The 20,846-nt window shown below is 53.3% G+C and overlaps 2 protein-coding genes across 2 annotated transcripts; one reads left to right on the forward strand and one right to left on the reverse strand.

The window, feature by feature from the left end:
* The first annotated feature begins 622 nt into the window (after positions 1-622).
* On the forward strand, positions 623-4,317 carry ZNF784 (zinc finger protein 784). The gene is made up of 3 exons (XM_008582227.1): positions 623-633; positions 1,105-1,221; positions 2,380-4,317. The coding sequence occupies exons 1-3, from the start codon at positions 623-625 to the stop codon at positions 3,302-3,304; spliced, it is 1,053 nt and encodes a 350-aa protein (XP_008580449.1). The 3' UTR covers positions 3,305-4,317.
* A 2,130-nt stretch (positions 4,318-6,447) lies between these two features.
* On the reverse strand, positions 6,448-19,631 carry ZNF865 (zinc finger protein 865). The gene is made up of 3 exons (XM_008582228.1): positions 18,659-19,631; positions 16,724-16,779; positions 6,448-10,135 (listed from the first exon to the last, which is right to left on the reverse strand). The coding sequence occupies exons 1-3, from the start codon at positions 19,618-19,620 to the stop codon at positions 6,942-6,944; spliced, it is 4,212 nt and encodes a 1,403-aa protein (XP_008580450.1). The 5' UTR covers positions 19,621-19,631; the 3' UTR covers positions 6,448-6,941.
* Between the last annotated feature and the right edge of the window lie 1,215 nt (positions 19,632-20,846).

The following is a 20,846-nucleotide window of genomic DNA, read 5'->3' on the forward strand; positions in this document are numbered from 1 at the left end:
ATCACTTTCACTTATATTTTATTGGCCAAAGAAAATCAAGTGGCCACATCTAACTTCAAAGGAAAGTACAGTCCTATCATGTTTCCCGAATAAACAGAAAATTTACGAATGATCATAATGTTTAGGCATCTCCTACCCTGCCATTCCAAAAAGACAATTTATAAGGATGTTTCAACGCTCTTCCATATCTTTGTTGTCACTGGATTTTCACAACACTTCTACAGTTCCATACAGAAGAAAAGGGAATGGTTCAGAGAAGTGTGTGACTCATCCAAGACACACAACTAATCCATGGAATGAATACTGTTGTCACTGGATTTTCACAACACTTCTACAGTTCCATACAGAAGAAAGGGGAATGGTTCAGAGAAGTGTGTGACTCATCCAAGACACACAACTAATCCATGGAATGAATAAATTGGGTGGCCAAGAAGAACCCTGTCCTTGGTGCTGCCGAAAACCCTCATCTTCGAGCTCTTTCCTCCCAAACATCACGGCTTCTTGAGAATTTTTGCATCCTCCCAGGACCACCCGTGTTGCTGTTTACTTTTTTTTTTTTTTCACACCGACTTTTCAAAAACCTTACATTTATAAACTTCGCATCACTGCGTTATCGTAAGCCATGCAGAGAAGGTAAGGACAAAAACGTTACGTTTACTGTGAAGAAAGGAAAGGTTCTTCATTTCTGGTGAAGTTCCACTGGCTGCCAGAGCCTCGGGTCTGTTTGTACTGGCTTACCTTTTCATTTGGGGTGGGGGGCGGGGATTGGCTGGTGAGGGGATCTGCACCCTTGACCTTGGGGTTATCAAACGCCAGGATCTAACCAACTGAGCCATTTGGCCAAGCCGCTTGTGTTGGTTTAAAAATGAACATTCGAATTTGATCCCAGGACGTTACAGACATCCCAGAGCCGAACTGAGTCTCTCTCCTCGCGGTGGACCGACAGGTAATCAGAAAAGAGAATCAATCACTTTCTCCCCGGGCTCTGGCTCCCCGGGAGCGCCACGCCTCCGCCACGCCCCTCGACCGACTCTTCCCCCCGAACCGCCCTGCACTGCGCCTGCGTAGTAGCTCTCATTCAGCCCGAGTCCCGCCCCCTTCCAGAGTGACCATTGGCCTCGGGGGGCGGGGCTTGGGCACAAGATGGCTGCAGCGCGCCTGGAACCCCAGAGTCCAAGCTCACCGACACCGGAGTCACGATCCCCGGAGCCGCCAGAGCTGGTGCGGGCGAGGAAGGGTCCTGGGCAAAGGGTTCAAGGAAGGAGGATGTCACAGGGAAGGTGGCGGGGTGCGACAGGGCCTATAAGGTTTGGGCGGAGGAGGTATTTAGAACTCTGGCCCTGGGGGCGGGGCTTCTTGGGGTTGCGCGGGAGGCGGGGCTTTGGGAGGAGCCTATGGGAGGGAGAGGGTCGTAGGTAGGGGCGGAGCCTGAGGACGGAGTAGTCTATGGGGTGAGGTTGGGTCCAGGGAGAGGAGTCCTGAGGATTGTGTTTGCATAATTAGAGGGTGAAGCCTTCAGAGAGGCGGGGCCTCAGAGAGGCCATTCTAGGGCTTGTGAACTAGGGTAGAAGGTTGGGAAGATGACCCGGAAAGGTGGCAAGGCTATGATCCAGGGTGGGAGGATGATTCTGCAAAGGATGAGTTTTGAATGCCAAAGGGAGGATTTTAGGGGAGAAATGAGTGTTCCACGTGACCTTGGAACCTCCTCCACGTCCACCAGTCAGGATTGGAGAGTAACTAAGGACATTCATTCAGCAAACATTTACTGAACTCTCACTTGGGCTCTGAGAATAGAGAGGTGACCAAGATAGGTAAGGACTGTGTTCTATTGGAGCTTGCAGTCTCATGAAGGGAGAGAGACAATAAACGAGATTTATTGTGGTATGTTCTATAAAGGAAATAAAAATTGAGCTGATAGAGTGAAGGTGGAGGGGAGCTAAATTTAGATAAGAGAAGTCAGCTGGGTGCAGGCTTATATTTACACTGAGGTCAGAGAGATAAGCAGGATCCAGATCATGGTGGACATTACAGTGACGATTTGGGATTTTAAGTGCAGTCGGAGCCATTAGAGTGTTTTGAGTGGGAAAAAATGACTTTATCTGATTTACATTTTCAAAAGACCATTCAAACTGCTCTAGGGAGGTGGCTTATAAAACGGCAAGAGTAGGAACAGAGATTTAGGAGGTTACCTAAAAGGAACACCCTTTAGGAGGAGAAAAGTGTGAATCCATGATATATTTTGGATGGAGGGGGAGTGTCAATGGGGATACTTCAGAATCCTGGAGGATGGAGAACAGGTTCTAAATCGAGGAGCCCAGTAGGCTACAAAGGAGCTGTGTGTTTTAATAAATGGGGACGTGTGGAGAGGTCTTGAGGCAGGGTCCACAGGCTCCTCTTTCTTCTCCCACTTCTCCAGGTCCTGGTGCCTGATGATGGCCGCTCCACCACGACCCCAGGTGACCTCATTGAGATCCAGGTGGTGAAGGTGACAGACACCACACTAGTACCTGAGCCTCCGGAGCCAGGTTCTTTTCACTGTGCCTTGTGCCCAGCTGCCTTCCGGCTGGTTTCAGAGCTACTGTTCCACGAACATGGCCACCTGGCAGGGGCTGAGGGAAGCGGGCAGGGTGGGGACCCAAGCCGGTGCCATGTGTGTGGCCACAGCTGTCCGGGTCCCGCCAGCCTCCGTGCCCACTACAGCTTGCACACGGGAGAGCGGCCCTACCGCTGCCCTCTCTGCCCCCGGGCCTTCAAGGCCTTAGCCCCTCTGCTCCGGCACCAGCACCGACATGGGGTGGAGCCAGCGACCTCTCGGAGGTCTTCGGAGGCAGTTGCAGTTGGAGAACAGAGGCCTGGGATTACTCAGGAGAGGTCGGAGGTGGTGATGGCAGCGGCGGCGGCAGGCGCAGCAGTGGGAAAGCCTTTCGCCTGCAGATTCTGCGCCAAACCGTTCCGCCGCTCCTCAGACATGCGAGACCACGAGAGGGTGCATACAGGCGAACGGCCATACCACTGCGGCATCTGCGGCAAGGGCTTCACCCAGTCCTCGGTGCTGAGCGGCCACGCTCGCATCCACACAGGCGAGCGCCCCTTCCGCTGCACGCTCTGTGATCGCACTTTCAACAACTCTTCCAACTTCCGCAAGCACCAGCGCACCCATTTTCACGGGCCGGGGCCTGGGTTGGGAGACTCTGGAGGCCAGCTGGGATCATCAATGACTGAAGGGTCAGGGAGTGGGGCAGGAAACACTATGGAAGAAGGATGTGCGAAGACAGTCAAGATAAAGATGGAGGTTGACCAGTAGGCTGGAAGAGCAGGGACATCGGGAAGTTAACGGATGTAGGAGGCAGATTGCAAGGGACGGGGGTGGCGGAAAAAAAAGAGGCAGGGGACATATGAGGGGAGTTTGGGGTAGATGGCCATACACAGCTAGTGTTGGAGAGCAGAGGGAGAGAACCAGGTTTGGAACTCCCAGACCCACACACCACTTCTGTGAGACTCAGAGCATGGTACATATGCAGCCCTCTGGAAGCCCAGCTAAATGCATGGCTATGGGCTGGATTTCACTACCCCGCCTGCCTCCTCGTTGGGTTATCCTTGTGCAAGACACAGCCTGTCACAACATAGCCTGGGCGCTACAGAGTGGGGTCAAGGTTGTGTGGAAGGGAGAGAATCAGGGTCCATCATAGTGTTCCTGGTTTAGTCCTTCATCTACAGGACTCTGGACTATCTTGGGGGCTCCCTAGGGTTGACCAGGATGGAATCTTTTGCCTACCTCACTGGATTGCACTGGACCTGGGATGCTGACCCACCCTCAGGCAGAAGATGCCCACCAGGTCGTCTGTAGAGACTCTGGGATCCCATCACCTCAAAGCCAGAGTCCCCAAGTCACAGCTTAGAGCACTTGAGCCTCAAGGATGTAAGCCTGACCACAGGATCTTGACTCCAAGAGCTGCTTCCCCTGCTCCCTTGGCAGTCCCTCTAACCCATCTAGACTCTTCTAATGCAGCTTAGAACACGGACAGCTAGCAGCCACCTAATATCCCCTTCCTTATTCTTTAGGCTCAGAGTCTATGGTCCCCACATCTACATAGGAGCCTCAGGTTTCTTTTAATTCCCTCCAGTCCCAATTTGAAGCAAACAGTTTACTGCCTAATCCCAGGCAATCCCAAGGACAGATTGGCTGATGGCAGCATGATGGGCTGGCCAGGGGGTGAGGAATGAGTCACTGTGGTGGGGAGGGGCAAGAGGAGGACTTGGGAGCTGGAGATGGGAAATCTCCAGTTCTATTCCCATTAAAGGACTTTCTGAAGGGTTTCCCTATGTCAGTCTTGTACCTGGGTTGTCTGCTTTTGGGAGGTGGGGGAAGAGGGGCCACACTATTGTCTTGCCACCAGTAGTGAGTTGCATCATACCTCTCTCCAGACCTCTGTTTCCTCATCTTTAGAGTAGAGGTGAATAGGCTGTGGTTATTCAGAGATGTTATGTGGTTCAGCTGTGGGAGAGGTGGTCAAGGAAGTTTGGCAAAATGAAGGGACTCCTGTGATTGGCATGCTTGTTGAGGAGGGAGAGTCCCTGATTTGCACACCTTCATGTTTACCCAACATTCCCCATGAGATAACCCATGGACAACTCATAATGTGAACAGAACTCATTCCATTTCCCCCAAAGAAATGTCCGTTTATCTCATTGGCATTGCTACCCACACTAGAAACCTGGCCAGATTCCTTAAGCCTTCTTTGTCCCTCATCCATATATCTAGTCCCTTATCAATGTCCCCCTGTTGAGCCAGTTAAATGTCTTTGGAATTTGAACACTTCTTTTTGTCACCACTACTCTTGTACTCTTGTAGTTCGAGCCAATGTCTGGATAACTGTACAGCATCCCAACTCCCAGGCCCTGCCCTCTTCATTCTCCATACTGCAGCCACATGGATCCTTGTTATCAACCCACAGCTCTTTGTGGCTTTGACAAAGGATCACTAATGCAAATGCCTACAGGAGCTGGGTGGCAATGTAAATATATGAGTAAGGTGGCCAAGTTCAAAGGAAAAATACCAGTAAGGTGAAATGGTGACTGATAGTTGGGCTCAGTGTTGGGATTCAACAAGGAGAGGTGAGACTTGGTGGCAAATTGGAGAGTGCATACCCCTTGGAAGAGGGTAATGGCTACTCTGGTGGGGGTGGCATTTAGATTGGGTTGCTAGATCCCCCAAATTTTTCAGGCATTCCATTAGTTCATGTTACGTAAAATCTTTTGATTTTCCAATGTTGGCAACTAAGTCAAACTTTATTTTTTTGAATGCACAAACTCAATGAAATGAGTCAGTGGGCCATATCCAGTCTCCAGCCTATAAAGTCATTCAAATTCCACAATTTGGAATTCAAGTCTTACCTCTCAGGATCCAGCCCCCACCCCTTAGCCCCAACCTCCAGGCATACTAATCTATTTGAAATGCTCCAGAATATCTAGGTTTAGTTAGACACACCAAGTCCTCCACCTGGAAATCTAGTTTGCCCAGCTCTTTACCTGGCAAGTTCCTGTTGCTTTATGTCACTGTTCAGGTATCATCATCTTCCTCAGTAAGCTTTCCTAGTCCCCAACCACCAGTCTGATAGGGTGACCCCTCTGTGCTCCCTCAGCCCCCAGTGACTTCCATGTAACTTTTGAACCTTGGGGCATTGGCACAAGATCTGTCTCACACTGAGTCTTCAGCATTAGGACAGTGTCCACACTGGGTTGCCTCCCTTCCATGGGGCACACTGGACTTGCCCAGGCAGTGCCCTCTTACCCAGTTTCATCTTCCAAGTTTCAGTATTGAGGTACCCCAGGACTGGAGTCCCAATTATACTGTGGATTTGCTAGGTGTTCTTGGAGCTCCTTTGTTCTCCAGGACCCAGGTCTCCTCTTCTGACAAATGGGAAAACTAATTACACGTTGCGGCATATATTTCACTGTTCCAAGAACTAAAATGAGAGCTGTGAAAGGGCTTTTGAATCTCTCAAATTACTATCCTGGAGGGTCAGGCGATATGAGCGAGCTGTATAATAAACACAAGTCTGCACAAGGCTGCAATACAGCAGTGGCTCGACAAGGCGAGGGACACGTCCAATTCATTGGTTTACCTAATGCCCAGCTCAGGGCCTGGCAGACAGGAGCCTTAAGGAAATGGTGGCTGAGTGGACAAAAAGCATCATGAAGGACAAGGAGTCTGGGCATGTTAAGTCAGTTCCTGAGAGCAGAGACTTACCAATCTTGTTCTCCATTTGCCCGACTCATAGACTTAACGCTTGGAGTATGGTAAATCCTCAGTAAATATGGGTTGATTGTGAGTGAAACAGAGGGTGCAGGGGAATCAAACTCCCAAGGGAAACAAAAGTTCTCAACCATGTGTTTTGGCATCTCTTAATCCCCACTCTTCCTGGGATACAAGGATGGTCTCCAGGGCCCTGTTGATAAGATTTATTATTCTCCGCTCTGTACAAGCCGCGTCTGCCACCCCACCCCCCACCCCACGATCCAAAGGAGTACCCAGCTCCCCCACCCTACCTTATGCCCTCCCAACTCTGCTCATATTCCACTGTCCAGCCCGATTACAAATGAAGGGGGAAAGGCAGTTCAGACCCATCTTCACCAAAGCTTATTGGGGGCAGAATGCTGCTGGGGGCTGGGGGAGGACGCTGATGACGGTTACAAAAAAGGGTTGGACGGAAGATCAAGTTCAGTGTCTGAGGGGATGAGGGAAGAGCCAGAGAGGTCCAGGATGGGAGTGATTCAGTCTCCAGTTTGTAGGGCATGGGCCCTGAAGGAGGCTAGTCCGTCTGAAGTTCTTAAGGATGGGGAGATAAGGAGGGGGAAGAGTCTAAATGGCAGCCCCAGAAGGGGGTAAGTCTGGAAGAGGACATCTGATTGAAGTGGCAGATAGGAACCTGCCCCCCTGGTCAGGCATCCTTCCCAGCCAAGGTGCCTGCCCCCGCTCCAGCTCCCCCAAGGCCCTCAGCCTTATGCGCCAGGCGGTGTTTCTTGAGGCCGTAGGTGTTGGCGAAACCCTCACCACAGGAAGAGCAGCGGAAGGGCCGGCCGCCCTGGTGGGCTGCCAGGTGCTTACGAAAGTAGCCGGGATCCTTGAAGGCCTTGAGGCAGGCAGGGCAGCGGAGCTCGGGCCGCGGTGGCTCGTGGGCGCGCTGGTGGCGCAGCACCGAGCTCAGGTAAAAGAAGCCCTTGCCACAGTGCTCACAGCGGTAGGCGCGCTCGCCCAGATGCAGCCGCTGGTGCTCCAGCAGGTTGGAGCGATAACGGAAGGTCTTGCCACAGGCGCCACAGCGCTGGGGCCGGGCCACAGCGTGCAGCCGCCGGTGCTCCGCCAGGCTAGATGACTGTGCGAAACGCTTGGCGCATACGCCGCATTTGAAGGCGCGCTCCCCTGTGTGCACCACGCGATGCTGCCGAAGGTACCAGGAGCGCAGGAAGCCTCGGCCACACACGCCACACCGGTAGGGCCGCTGCTCTGTGTGGCAGCGCTGGTGGCGCATCAGCAGGGCTGCCTCCCAGAAGCGCTTCCCGCACACTGGGCAACGGAAGCCCCGCTTCTGCCGGTGGCTGCGGCGGTGCAGGAGCAGGTCATAGGCGCCAGCAAAACTTTGACCACAGAGGCCGCAGCCCAGGGTCCGCCGCACCAGGTGCACGTACTTGTGAGTCACGAGACCCAGGAAGTGCTTGAAGCTCTGACCACACGTGGCACAGCTGAAGCGCTCAGGGCCGGAACTGGCACCCCCGCCGGCCCCAGCCACCGCTGTCCCGCCTGCATCCTCACCCCCAGACACTCCTGCCAGCGCCGCCACGGCCGCCCCCACCTCACCAGCCAGCCCATTGTCCAGCACGCTGGCCACATCGCCGCCACTGGAGCCGTCTGGCGGCTGGGGGCCGCCAGGTGTGGGCGGGAGCAGACGCTCGGGGGCAGCCTGGTGGACCAGCTTGTGCCACATGAGGTTCTCAATGAAACCAAAGGTCTTGCCACAAGCATCGCAGCCGTATGGCTTTTCCGCCATGTGGGCCTCCTTGTGGCTCATGACGTGAAAGAGATCTGGGAAGTGTTCGCCGCAGTCCGAGCAGGCATAGCTCAGCCCATCAGCTGGCCCCGTGGATGTGGCAGAGGCCCCGGGCCCACAGGCCCCTGGCGCACCCTGGGTGGCTGGTAGGCCAGCAGCCCCGGCCAGAGCACAGGGCAGCTGGAGCCGGTGCACCTGGCGGTGGCGAGTGAGACTCTGCGGGTAGCCAAAGACCTTGCCACAGAGCTCGCACTTGTAGGGCCGCTCGCGCGTGTGCACTACGTGGTGCTTGCTCAGGTGGAAGGACTCACGGAAGCGCTTCCCACACACGGGGCACTGGTGGGGCTTCTCGCCAGTGTGGATGCGCTCGTGGCGCTTCAGGGTTTCACGGCGCCCGAAGCCGCGCCCACAAATGCCGCAGCAGAACGTCTTTCCGGGGACTGTGGCGCCAGAGCCTACCGCCCCGCTCGTCCCAGCCCCACCAAGCAGCAGCGGGTGGGCTCCCAGCAGCGGAACCGGCATGGCGCCATACACCACAGCTGCTGCAGCCGCCGCCGCCTTCTCACTGTCTGTGGCAGGAGGGTCAGGAGGCAGGAGGTATGGGCCAGAAGGGAAGGTGGGCGGGGGCTGCGGGACTGAGGCTGCCCCGTCTTTGGGAGCATCACCGGCGGCTGCAGGCGGGGCATGGGCAGCCTTATGACGGAGCAGGCTCTGCGGAGCCGAATAGGACTTGCCACACAAGTCGCAGGGGTACACCGGCCGAGGACTCCCAGCCCCCGCCCCCGCGTGAGCCGCTTGGTGCTTGAGGAGGTAGGAGGCATCGCGGAAAGCCTTCCCACAGATGCCACACGGCAGGCGCAGGAGGTTGGCCGAGTGTGTCTTCACGTGCCGCTTAAGGCTCTCCCTCCGGTTGAAGCTTTTGCTGCATACGGAGCAGGAGAAGGGCTTTTCACCCGTGTGGATGATCTGGTGCTGGTGGAGGTGGCTGGGCTTCTTGAAGACCTTCCAGCAGAGCGGGCAGGCAAACGGGCCCTCGCTGCCTCCTGTTGTGGGAGGAGGCACCCCAACAACAGTAGGGGCTGCAGGGGCTGCGTTCCCATCTGCGGAGGAGGCGCTGGGCGCCGTGGACGTGGCTGGAGGGCCAGAAGAAACACTGGTGGGGGCAGTGGCAGCGGCACTGGCGGCGGGTGCAGGAAGGCCCAGCGGTGGGAGCGGTGGGCCAGGCTGGGGTGGGCCTCCAGCGGCCGGTGGCACATCCTTGTGGCAGCGGCGGTGGCGGATGAGGCTGGAGACATGGTTGTAGGTGCGACCACAGACGCCACACTCATATGGCCTCTCCCCCGAGTGCACCAGCATGTGCTGAACCAGGTGCGAGGACTGCTTGAAGGACTTCTGGCACACGCCACAGGGGAAGCGCCGCTCCATCAGGTACTTCAGCCTGCGGAAGTAGCCCTTGTCATCCTTGGTTGGGTCGCAGGCGGCTCCTGTGGCAGGTCCTGGTGGAGTCTGCGAGGGGGTGGGAAGTGGCCCGGGAGTCCCCGTGGGAGTGCCCAGTCCTGGCGTCACCCCTGGCCCGGATGCCGGCCCTCCTCGTTTCAGGTTCCCAAACAGGTGCTGGTGTCCTGACAGATCGACGATGCCCCATTGTGGGGCCGGGAAGGCAGCATCAAAGAGGGGAGGCGGGGGAGCCCCAAAGGCAGGCGGCAGGGGCGGATCAGGCTTCTTGGCTTGGGAAGAGGATGACGACGAGGAAGAGGAAGAAGACGACGACGACGATGACGAAGATGAGGAAGGCACCTCTGCCTTGGGTTTGAAAGTAGACTGGGGTGGGTAGTCATACTGGGGAGGAGGCGGTTGGGGCGGGGGCTGGGGCGGGGGGCCAGGGGCGCAGGGTAGGGCTGCCACCGCCTTGGCATGTTCCCCGTACAGCTCCATGGGCTCAAAGCGCTGGTGGTTGAGGAATTCCAGGAAGTCAAAAGGGTAGCTCTGGAAATGGACCCCGTCCTCGCCCCCTATGCCGCTGCTCCCACCACCCCCGGCAGCGCTGCCCGCTGGGTTTGCCTCCATCTCTGGCGGGTGGGGAGACCCTGTGAAGAAGAGGATGGGGCTGAGGAAACCAGATAGGGCGCCTGATCTCCCTAGCCAGCAAAGGGAGCTGTGTGCCAAGACTCATTCCCCTTCCTTTTGCTGGATAGCTATTCCCTCATGTTCTAGGCGTCTGCATCTCGTTCCCCCATCTTTCCACCCCAAAGAGCAGCCAGCTCTCCCTCTTAGCTCCACTAGGCCCAGGCCTCTCCTACTCGCCTTTACCTCTTCTCCCTGGGTCCTCAAGTCCCACCCCTCCATCTCCCTTTTGTCTAATTCCTTCCATCTCTTCCTCTCTTTTCTGGTCCTGACACACCTCCTCTAACTATCCCCAGACCCTCTCCTCAATACCACCTACCGGCCTTCTACTTTCTCTCCTTCTCAGTCTAATTCTCCCAGTACCCTAGGGGCCTCTGATCTCAGTTCTTTCAAACCCTCTCAGGCCCTCTGCTGTGTCTCCCTCTACTCCTGACACCCCCCCCCCCCACACACCCACACCAGCCTGCTCCCAATCCCCCCAGGTTTTGCTTCTGTAAAATGAGGCTAATAATAGTTTATATCAGAGTGATTAAGAGAGTGGACTACGGAGCCAGAATGCCAGGTTCAAATCTAAGTCCTGCCACTTTCTAGCTGTGTGACCATGGGCAAATCGCTGAATCTTTCTGTGCCTCCATCTCCCCATCTACAAATGGAGATAACAAAATACATTCCTACATCACAGAGTTGTGAGGATCCAACAAATTAATATGTGTACAGCTCTTAAGGTGGATGGTTCCTGGCACTCCGTAAGCACTCAATAAATAGAAGCTATTATATTGTTATTACTGTCACCACTAATAGTAGAAAGAGAGAAGTCAGGACAAGCCAAGAGAACTGGAAAGGAAGTCAGTATTGGGAGGGGGTGCATTCTTTTAATACAAGGTAGAATGAGAATCTGCTTGCCTGGGAGAAATAAATTACAGCAAGGGAGCAAGGTGGCTGGCATTTAGTCACAGACAGCCTGATACAACAGAAAATACATGGGCCCTGGGATGGGAAAGATCTGGGTTCAAATTCCCATCTCCACTGGGATCCATTTTCTCTATATTTAAAATGGGATGATAACCCCCTACACTGGAGGGGTATTTAAAACAATTGAAATAGAATGTAATGAAAACATGCATCAGCTCAGTGAATTCAATCCCCTGAGCTATTTGTACCATCAATGGCATTGCACACCTGGGCTAAGCCTAGCAACAAATGCTCAGGGAGCCTGAATTCCTGTCCTCGCCCCTATGGGGAACTCTCCTGACCCCTCCACGCCAGCAGTCGTTCTCTGGGAGCTCCTTTAGAGTGCTTTTCATTCCAGATTGCAGCTGTCTGTGTCTGTACCTCATCTCCCCCACCAATACCTCGGCTCCCATCATTGATCTCTAAGTTCTTAGACCCACCTGGGAGCCTGGTGAAACACCTCCATGGAATCAGAGAAGAGCCAGTGGGAGAAGGGCCCATGAGGTCTGACCCACTTCTTGTCCATCATTCCTCCCTCCAAGGGCCCAGCCCACTGTGAAGGTTAGGGAGGCCTACTGAGGCCTCAGCCCTTCATCCTCTATCCATTTGGCTTGTTCTCTCCTCCCACAGGTGAAAGGTGTCTCCTCCACCCCAACCCCCACCCCAGACTTAGATATTTTTAGTCTCTAACTCTGGGTGTCCTTGTCCTTGGGTAAAACTCAACATCCCATGTCCTTCCCACCCCCTCCATTTAATCTGATCTCCAGAAAGAGCAAAGGCATGGCTGGGGTGGCAACTAGAAGACTGTAGGTGGAACCTAAGTTGGGGAGACAGCTGTGGAGGGGACTGAGTGGACAGGGAAGAAAGCACATGGTATAAGGATGCAGGGAGCAGGGGAGCAATTTAGGGTGCTAGGGTGTGGGGGAGTGAAGGTGTAGGGGAAAGAGCCACTGCCCTGGCTCACCTCCATTAGAGCACATATAAATAATAACCATCATTGATTGGGCATTCCCTGTAGGCCTGCCACTGTTCTAAGCAGGTTACCTATATTAACTCACTGAATCCCCAACACAACTCTATGAGATAGAGACAATTATTATCTCCATTGGGAAAATGAGAAAAATGAGGCACAGAGGCCAAGTGACTTACCCAAGGTCACACAGCAACGGTCTGGATCAACTGCCTGAATCCCATTCTTATCCTGCTCCCACAGGAGCATTTTACCAGAGATTGTTCTCTGAGAGTAGAGGAAGGTGGGTATAGGAGCCTTATTTGGAGTAGGTGCTCTTTGGGTTATGAGGGGTGTTTATACAAGGGGCCTGGTGGGAGGGGATGGTGGCTAATGTCTCCTCTGTCTGGAATGTTCTTCCTCACATTTCAACAAGTCTCCCTCTTGAGCCTCCTTCAAGTCTCTACTAAGCACTCCCTAGCTAAAATAACCCCCTACCCCCTCCCTGTCTAGGCCCTCATGCAGCAGCATTTTTTATCACAGTTATTACCACCAACTATATTTGTTTGCTCTATGTTTACTGTATGGCCCTTCACTAAGAAAGCAAGGACTTGGCCCATCTTGTTTGCCACTGTGCTCCTGGCATCTAGCACAGAGCCTGGCATGGAGCAAGTGCTTGACAAATACTTGCTGATATGTGGAAATTAAACACCTTCCTAAATCACCAATGGGTCCACAAAGAAATCACAAATTAGAAAATGCTTTGCAATAAATACAACTGAAAACACAACATACTAAAGCTAGGAGATGCCACCAAAGCAGTGCTCCAGAGGGAAATATATAGCTGGAAATGCCTATATTGATAAATATTTGCAGAATGAGTGAAGGAATAAGACTAAGCTGAACAGAACTCCCTAGACTGGGGGAGGGGGAAACATACTTAGCAGAAATGAAACTAACATCTGGGAGGGTATCCCGCTGGAGAAGGAATTCTGGGGACAGTGACGTTATGAAGAGGGCACTGAGGCCAGAGTGGCCAGATGCTGAAAGGGGTGTCTTAACAAGAAAGAGAATTGATCAAGCTCATGATAATTTCCACTGGGAAATAAGACATTTCCTCTTTCAGGGGACTCAAGCCTTAAAACGATGTCTTTCTAAGGGAAAAAGTCACAGGAGGGTTTTATGCAGAGAGAAATATGATGTGGAGAGACACCTTCCCCCCAATGCCCTGCGAGGGGCAGAAATCCCACAGCAACTGCAGTAACTGTCTTAACAGCTCACATTTATTGTTTGACCAGTTTTATATGCACCAGTGTCTTGATGCCTCACAACTGTCCTATCATTATGGTCCCATTTTATAAATGGGGAAACTGAGGAGCAGGGGGTGGGGGAGTGTCATTCCTTCAAGATCATGTAACCAGTAATAGGGAAAGCAGGTATTTTATTCCAAGACTTTCAGATTTCAGGACCTGTGAGCCATTCTGATGCAATAAAGCTACCTTGTGATGAAATTCTAGTCTGTTAATAACAGTAAAATAGAGTAACATATAACATTGAATGAGTACCTTTTTTTTTTTTTAAAGATGACTGGTACGGGGATCTTAACCCCTGACTTGGTGTTGTCAGCACCACGCTCTCCCAAGTGAGCACAGGCCATCCCTTGAATGAGTACTTCCTACAAGCGAAGTATTCTTCTAAATCTTGTACATGTATTGACTAAATGAATCCTCCAAACAACCCTAGAAGATGGTTACAATTATCGACTTTCAAATACACTGGAAGAGACTGAGGACCAGAGAGGTAAATTAATGTCCCCAAGTCACGCCACTAACAAACAACAGGACTAGGAGTTGAAAGCAGGTGATGGGGCTCCAGTCGTGCTCTTACCCCCACAACAAGCTGTCTTTCAATATTTCACCCTCCAAATTAAAGGAAGATCTCCCATACCACCTTATACTATAAAATGCTTTGCCCCACCCACCTCCCTGCCACCTAACCCCAAGTCTCTTGGTTTGACCCAACTCCAAGAAAAGCCACCAACATTTGTTGAACTCTAACAAGCATTGTGCTACGTGCCTTTGGTGGCTTGTCTTATTCAAACATCACAGCAAATTTGTAAGTATTACTATTATTCCCATTTCACAGACAGGACTAATACCAAACCATGTCCCTCCTCTGCTCAAAACCCTGCAATGACCCCATCTCCAAGTAAAAGCCAAAGTCCTTAAAATGATCGAAATGCCCCCATGGTCTCCTAGATGTCCCTCCAATGTGCCGGCTCCATTCCTGCCCCAGGGCCTTTGCACTGGCTGTTGCTTCTGCCTAGAATGCTCTGACTTCCACATATCCACCTTGCTCACTCCCTCACCTCCGTCCTGTCTTTGCTCAATTGTCATCTTATCAGTGAGGCTCTCAGCAACCACTGTTACTTGCCACTCAGGCCCACACTCCTGATCTCTCTCACTCTGCTTCATTCTTCTACTTACTGCTCATCATCATCTAATATATCATATATTGTTTGTCTTGTTTTTGTTGGTCTTGTCTCCCCCTCTAGAGGGTCATTGGCTCCATGAAGATAAAGATTTTTATCTGTTTTGTTCACTGCTCTATCCCCAGGACCTAGAACAGTGCCTGGCTTGACAAACATTTGTTGAGTACGTGAATGAATGAGGCTAGGAAAAGAGGGAGTAGTTTGCTCAAAGATAAGAACTCTAGTGGAACACAAGGCTCATCTTCATAATCACTTCACTCCTGAGGTGGGGGAAATATTAAGAGCAGTCCCCTGGTGGGCCACAGTTGTCCATAAAGAGGAGAATTTACAATCAGATGTAACTTTTTGGTGTGTGGCTTTTTGGAGAGACAAGATGGCAAGGGATAGGAATCTCCTGAGAGAGCCTTCACTACAGCCCATGTCTCTATCCCCTTATCCCGCTGTATTTTACTTCACACACACACATTCGTATATATTTTGTTTTAATTGTCTATCCCCTCAACTAGCATATCCACTCCATGAGGACAGGGAGTTTTGTCTGTTTTGTTCTCTGTTACATCCTCAGTGTGAAGTAAGTGCCTATTAAACAGTTGTTGAATAAGTATTTATGAATGAAGAAATGAATGAATGAAGAACATTCTGGGCTTGGTAGAGTGGACAAAGGACAGATAATTTATCCCAATTCCCTCGCCTCCAAGGCCCTTTGAGATCAAACCTTTCCTCCTTTCAGTCTTCCTTTCAATTCTTTCACTCCAATCTCACTGGCCTCCCCTGCTGTTCTTCCACTCACCACAGTCATGGCCCACCTCAGGGCCTTTGCACTTGCTGTTCCCTCTGCTTGTACACCCAGATCTTTGCATGGCTAAGTCACTTCTCATAATTCAGGTTTCACCTCTGAAGTAACTCATTGGGCTCTCAGAGGACCCACAGAACAGCATTTATCTTGTTTATTTGTTCACTTGTTTCTGATCTGTCTCTTCAAGTGGACTGTAAAACCCCACAAGACAAAAGGCTGTGTGCATCTCTCTCCTTCACAACTCTATGACCTGGACCTAGAACAGTGAATATTCGCCCAGGGAAAAATGAATGGGGCTGGCCAGTTAGCTCAGTTGGTTAGAGAGCAGTGTTGGTAACACCAAGGTCAAGGGTTCAGGTCCCCGTACAGGCCAGCCGCCAAAAAAAAAAAAAAAAAAAATGGATGCCTAGGAAAGAAGAGGTCACACCCTAGTGGAGCTAGGGGTCTTCTCTAGGGAGTCCAGGAGGATGGCACGAAGGCTGGGCGAGAAGTTACAGGTCGGGACAAGGGTTATCATGCCAGAGGAAATTGTGAGAGGGAAAGCTTCACAGCCTGGCTACCAGAAATTGTTCTGTAGCAGAAGTACTGAAGGCAGAAACTGACCAGGATGAGGGTGAGGGAGGAGGCCCAGCAGGAGTATTTCATGGGAGCCTGGACGTAAGCAGCAGATATTTCTACCTGAAGTGGGAGAGGATACGAGCGTGAAAGCAGAACTCTAGAGGGAGCTGTTCTATGGGGGTGGGGGTGAAAAGGGCTATTCTTAAGGGGAATCACTAGGGGATTTGCAGGAGGGGAAAAAAGGCATTTTTGGTGCTGACCAGAATACAAAGTATTTTTACACCAAGGAGCAGGGTGTGTGTGGGTGGGGGTAGATTAGGAGCTTTGGGAGTGGGCTGTTGTGTGTGGACAGAGGTAATGGGGGTCGGTGTCTGCTGTGAATCACTAACGCAATACTCTGGAGACAATCCTTTAGGTAGAAAGTACTAATAGAGGGTTCGCAGCAGCTGCCCTACATGGGGGTGGCAGTGCTAGTGGCATTTGGGGAGCTGTCCTGGAGGAAGCAATGATGGGGGGCTATGTGGAAGGGATCCTATGAGAAAACATTAGTGGAGGGCCCTGGCATCAGTTTAGGGGATCGCCATAAACGAAGCCGCTTTGGCATCCGTCCTACCTGTGGGCGTTCATGGGATAAATATCTGGAGTGTTCTGATGGGAAATCAGTGATTAGGGGTCCCCTGGCAAGGGCCCAGCGGGAGAAGCACTGACGTTTGGCGGAGGGACGTTCTGTGGACTAGAGCGGGCCAGAGCAGGGCCCCCCGCCCCCGCTGCACCCGGGTCACCGGGCCACGCGCCCCGTCACTCACCGGCGCCGGGGTCTCCGCCGGGAGGAGGCCGAGGAGGCGGAGGAGGCGCCGCCGGTCTGGGGAGACCCGAGGGCCCGACCGGAAGTGCCGCCCCCCCCCCCTCCCCGGCAGCCCCGCACCGCCCGCCCGCCCGGAAGCGGAAGTCGCGCCCGTTCTAGAGCGCCGCCGTGGAGCCTCGCTCAGCCAGTGAGCGGGAACCGGTCTGTATGTGGGATCCGAACCCTCAGCGGGAGCGCCTCCGCACATCCCAAGCGGCGCACTAGCGCAGTCCTCGCTCAGCCAGTGAGCGGGAACCGGTCTGTATGTGGGATCCGAACCCTCAGCGGGAGCGCCTCCGCACATCCCAAGCGGCGCACTAGCGCAGTCCTCGCTCAGCCAGTGAGCGGGAACCGGTCTGTATGTGGGATCCGAACCCTCAGCGGGAGCGCCTCCGCACATCCCAAGCGGCGCACTAGCGCAGTCCTCGCTCAGCCAGTGAGCGGGAACCGGTCTGTATGTGGGATCCGAACCCTCAGCGGGAGCGCCTCCGCACATCCCAAGCGGCGCACTAGCGCAGTCCTCGCTCAGCCAGTGAGCGGGAACCGGTCTGTATGTGGGATCCGAACCCTCAGCGGGAGCGCCTCCGCACATCCCAAGCGGCGCACTAGCGCAGTCCTCGCTCAGCCAGTGAGCGGGAACCGGTCTGTATGTGGGATCCGAACCCTCAGCGGGAGCGCCTCCGCACATCCCAAGCGGCGCACTAGCGCAGTCCTCGCTCAGCCAGTGAGCGGGAACCGGTCTGTATGTGGGATCCGAACCCTCAGCGGGAGCGCCTCCGCACTTCCCAAGCGGCGCACTAGCGCAGTGCGCCACTGGGCCGGCCCCAAGGTCCTTGCATTTTAGCCCTGCCTCCACGCCCCATAACATTTAATCTGCAACTCATAAATTTTATGTGATAATTCTGCCTCGCGCCTCTAAAACATTCTCTTAGATCAGTGGTTCTCAAAGTATGGTTCGGAGACCAGCAGCATCAGTATCGGCGCCACCTGGGAACTTGTAGAAACGCAATGGCTCCCTGCCCCAGACCCTACAATAGAAACCCTGGGGGTGGAACCTAAGGATCTCTTGTGTTTTAGAATACACTTTACGCGATTGCGATGCAAGCTGAAGTTGCAAATCACAGCTTTACCACACTTTACACTGCTCCTCTCAAGTAATTCTATAAACCTCGGCCAAACAAAGCACCTAAGCCCAGTCCTATTCAGCCCTTCCTGCTAAACTCCCCTCTCAAAGACTTTCGTTATTTAGTCCTCCCGCCAACTCCTCAGCACCTTCTAAATTTTGTTCCACCTTTTCTAATACCCTCCTCTCCCCGCCCCTCAGATAAACCCTATTCATTTCCTCTAAATTGCTCTCGCTTTCGGTCTGCCAACCCCTAAACCTGTCTAAGCCCCGCTCTCTTTAAGCCACACCCCTTATCTCTGTAAACCCTTCCAAACTGTCAGTCCTGCTCACACTTTAATTTGCTTTGTTTTGTTTTGTTGTGTATTTTTGGCTGCTGGCCAGTGCAGGAATCCGAAACCCCTCCATTCGGTTCTTCCTTCCAAACTGTGGGTCCTTAGGCGAGGAGGTGGGCAAAATGTCGGCGGCAGAATTTCTGGGAATTTGGCTGGGATATAGGGGGAACGGACCTAGAGTCAGCTTGTATAGCAGGTTCACTGCGACAGGAGAGAGCCAAAGTCTTCCTCCAAGCCATTCTTTGGAATCACGCTAATGAGGCCCAGGACATGAGATCCTCTCAAATTCCATGCACCCCCATCCCGGGCCGTATAGCCGCGGGAAAACAATTGAAGGCAGAAGAGGAGAGTCATCTTAGTACCATCACCGAACACACACAGGAGGCCAGTAGGCAAAGATTTATTTCTATTGCCCTTGCCCCCAAGGGCCTATTAGTCCGGGGAAGGATGGCAGAAGGCAGCAGGATCCAGAAGTTTAGGTCCCCACCCTTCATCCCCTCCCACAACGGGAAGACCGCCAGAGACATGAGTGTCCTGGCCTCCTTTCCCAGGCCCAGCACCAGCTGAATTCCCAGCTCTAAACGTGGCCCAGGAAGCGGTGGCCGGTGGTGTATGTGAAGCCAGTTCCTTCCCCTCCGGCTCGTCTTCATCAGCCACTGCTGTGGCCGGGATGCCCTCGTCGTCCCACGACGGTTCAGGCCCTGGGTCCGGGGGACATAGGGGTTCCCCCATGGTCTCCGGGTGCTTGCGTTTGGAATGGCGCCGGAGGGTGTTGGACTCCGTGAAGCGCAACCGGCATACAGGGCACTGGTACGGGCGCTCCCCAGAGTGGACACGGTGGTGGTGGGCCAGCTCACCTGCCTCGCGGAAGCGGCGGGGGCAAAGCGGGCAGCGGAAGGGCCGCAGGCCAGCATGGATGTTGCAGTGCCGCCGCAGGTGGCTGGACCGCTTGAAGGTCTTGCCGCAATCCTTGCACTGGTGTGGCTTCAGCTCTGAGTGCGAGATGCTGTGGCGCTCCAGGTCAGAGAGGTAGGGGAAGGCCCGCAGGCACACGGGGCAGAAGTGCGGGGCCTTCTTGGGGCCAGAGCCTTCAGGCCCACCTACCACTGACCCTTCAGAGACTGTATAGGGCACACCCTGATCATCGATCAACAGCAAGTCGCTGCCAGCACCGCTGCCCACTGGGGCTGTCACCCCCTGCACTAGCGGGGGCTCCTGCCCTGACTTGGGCGGGCGGCCCCGCTTGCGAGGGAGGGAGGCCTTGAGCTTCCGATTCGAGGAAGTGGCTCCCCCTGGACGTCGGCCTCGGCGGCCCCGGGGAACAGGAGGAGGTAAGGCCAGAGGTTTCTCTTCCTCCCCGGGCAAAGGCGAAGGCAACGGGTCTGGGCTGGGGGTGTCCATTGAGCAGTGGGGGACTTGGGTCTGAGCACTGGAACCGGCTATGAGGAGAGAGGGGCAGCGTCAGTGCAGGCAGGGTCTAGAGCACCCCTGTGTCACCCCAACACCTTGCCCATCCCTCTCTCCAGGTCTCTTGACATTCACTCAGACGCACAATTATAGCCATGCTAGTGGGTAAAATAGCAAGATGACTTTCTACCACTTGGTAAACAGGCACTGCCCTGAGCCCCACTAGTGTCCGCCATGCCTCCCTAACCCTTCCCCTGGATCTAGAAGTTCAAGGTCAACGTGAGCCGAAATAAAGAAAAAACTTCTAGGGGGATAGAGTCCAACTGAGGGTGCAGGCCGGTATTGAGAGAACCCATCAATCTTCAGAGCCATAGAAGTCTCAGAAATGTCCTCCCCTTTCCCCCACTGGCAGAAGTGGGGAAGGGGTCCAGGGCCGGAAGAAAGGGACTGGTTCCAGGTGATATTTGACCCTGATTCGCAGATGAGGAAATATATCCGAGTTGTTAACAGTCTGGCTCTGGAATCAGACATCTTGAGTTCAAATCCCAAGTCTGTTACTTACCCTGTGTGGCCTTGGGCAAGGTGTTCATCTCTCTGAGCCTCAGTTAAGTCTTTTGCAAAATGGGTCTCATAGTTCTACCTACTCACCCAGAAATGCCAATAAGACAATACACATAAAGTGTTCATACAAAGAGGCAGTTAGAAAACAATAGCTATTATTAGCATCATAAATAGTTAAGCCTCACCCAACTCTCTGACCCAACTCTCTGGCAGCTCTCAATGGGAATGATGGAAGGGTACATCATTCCCATTTTGCAAATAGAGAAACTGAGGGACAAGAAAGTCAAGTTCCCTCTATCAGTAAGTGGCAGGGCCAAGACTCAAACCAGGTCTTACTGACCCAATAGCCCAGGGAATGAGAAGAAATGGACCCAAAGAGACAAGGGGACATCATGAGGTCCTGGATTTGAATCTAGCTCTGCCTGTATTAGCAACTGACTTTAGAAGTGACTCTGCCTCTCTGAGCCGGTTTCCTAATGTTTAAAATGGATATGCCAATGTTGTCAGCAGAATCAAATGAGATAAGGGGCTTTAAAGTGCCCCTAGCACACTGCCTGGTGCATAGTAAGCACTCGATAAACTACCACTACCGCCATCATCACCTTCCCAGTGCTCACTCAGATCCTGGGAGCACTGGAATGGGGTATAAAGGCGGGGGG

This window comes from Galeopterus variegatus, unplaced genomic scaffold, assembly GCF_000696425.1.
Source record: "Galeopterus variegatus unplaced genomic scaffold, G_variegatus-3.0.2 Scaffold2545, whole genome shotgun sequence".
Classification (NCBI taxonomy): domain Eukaryota; kingdom Metazoa; phylum Chordata; class Mammalia; order Dermoptera; family Cynocephalidae; genus Galeopterus; species Galeopterus variegatus.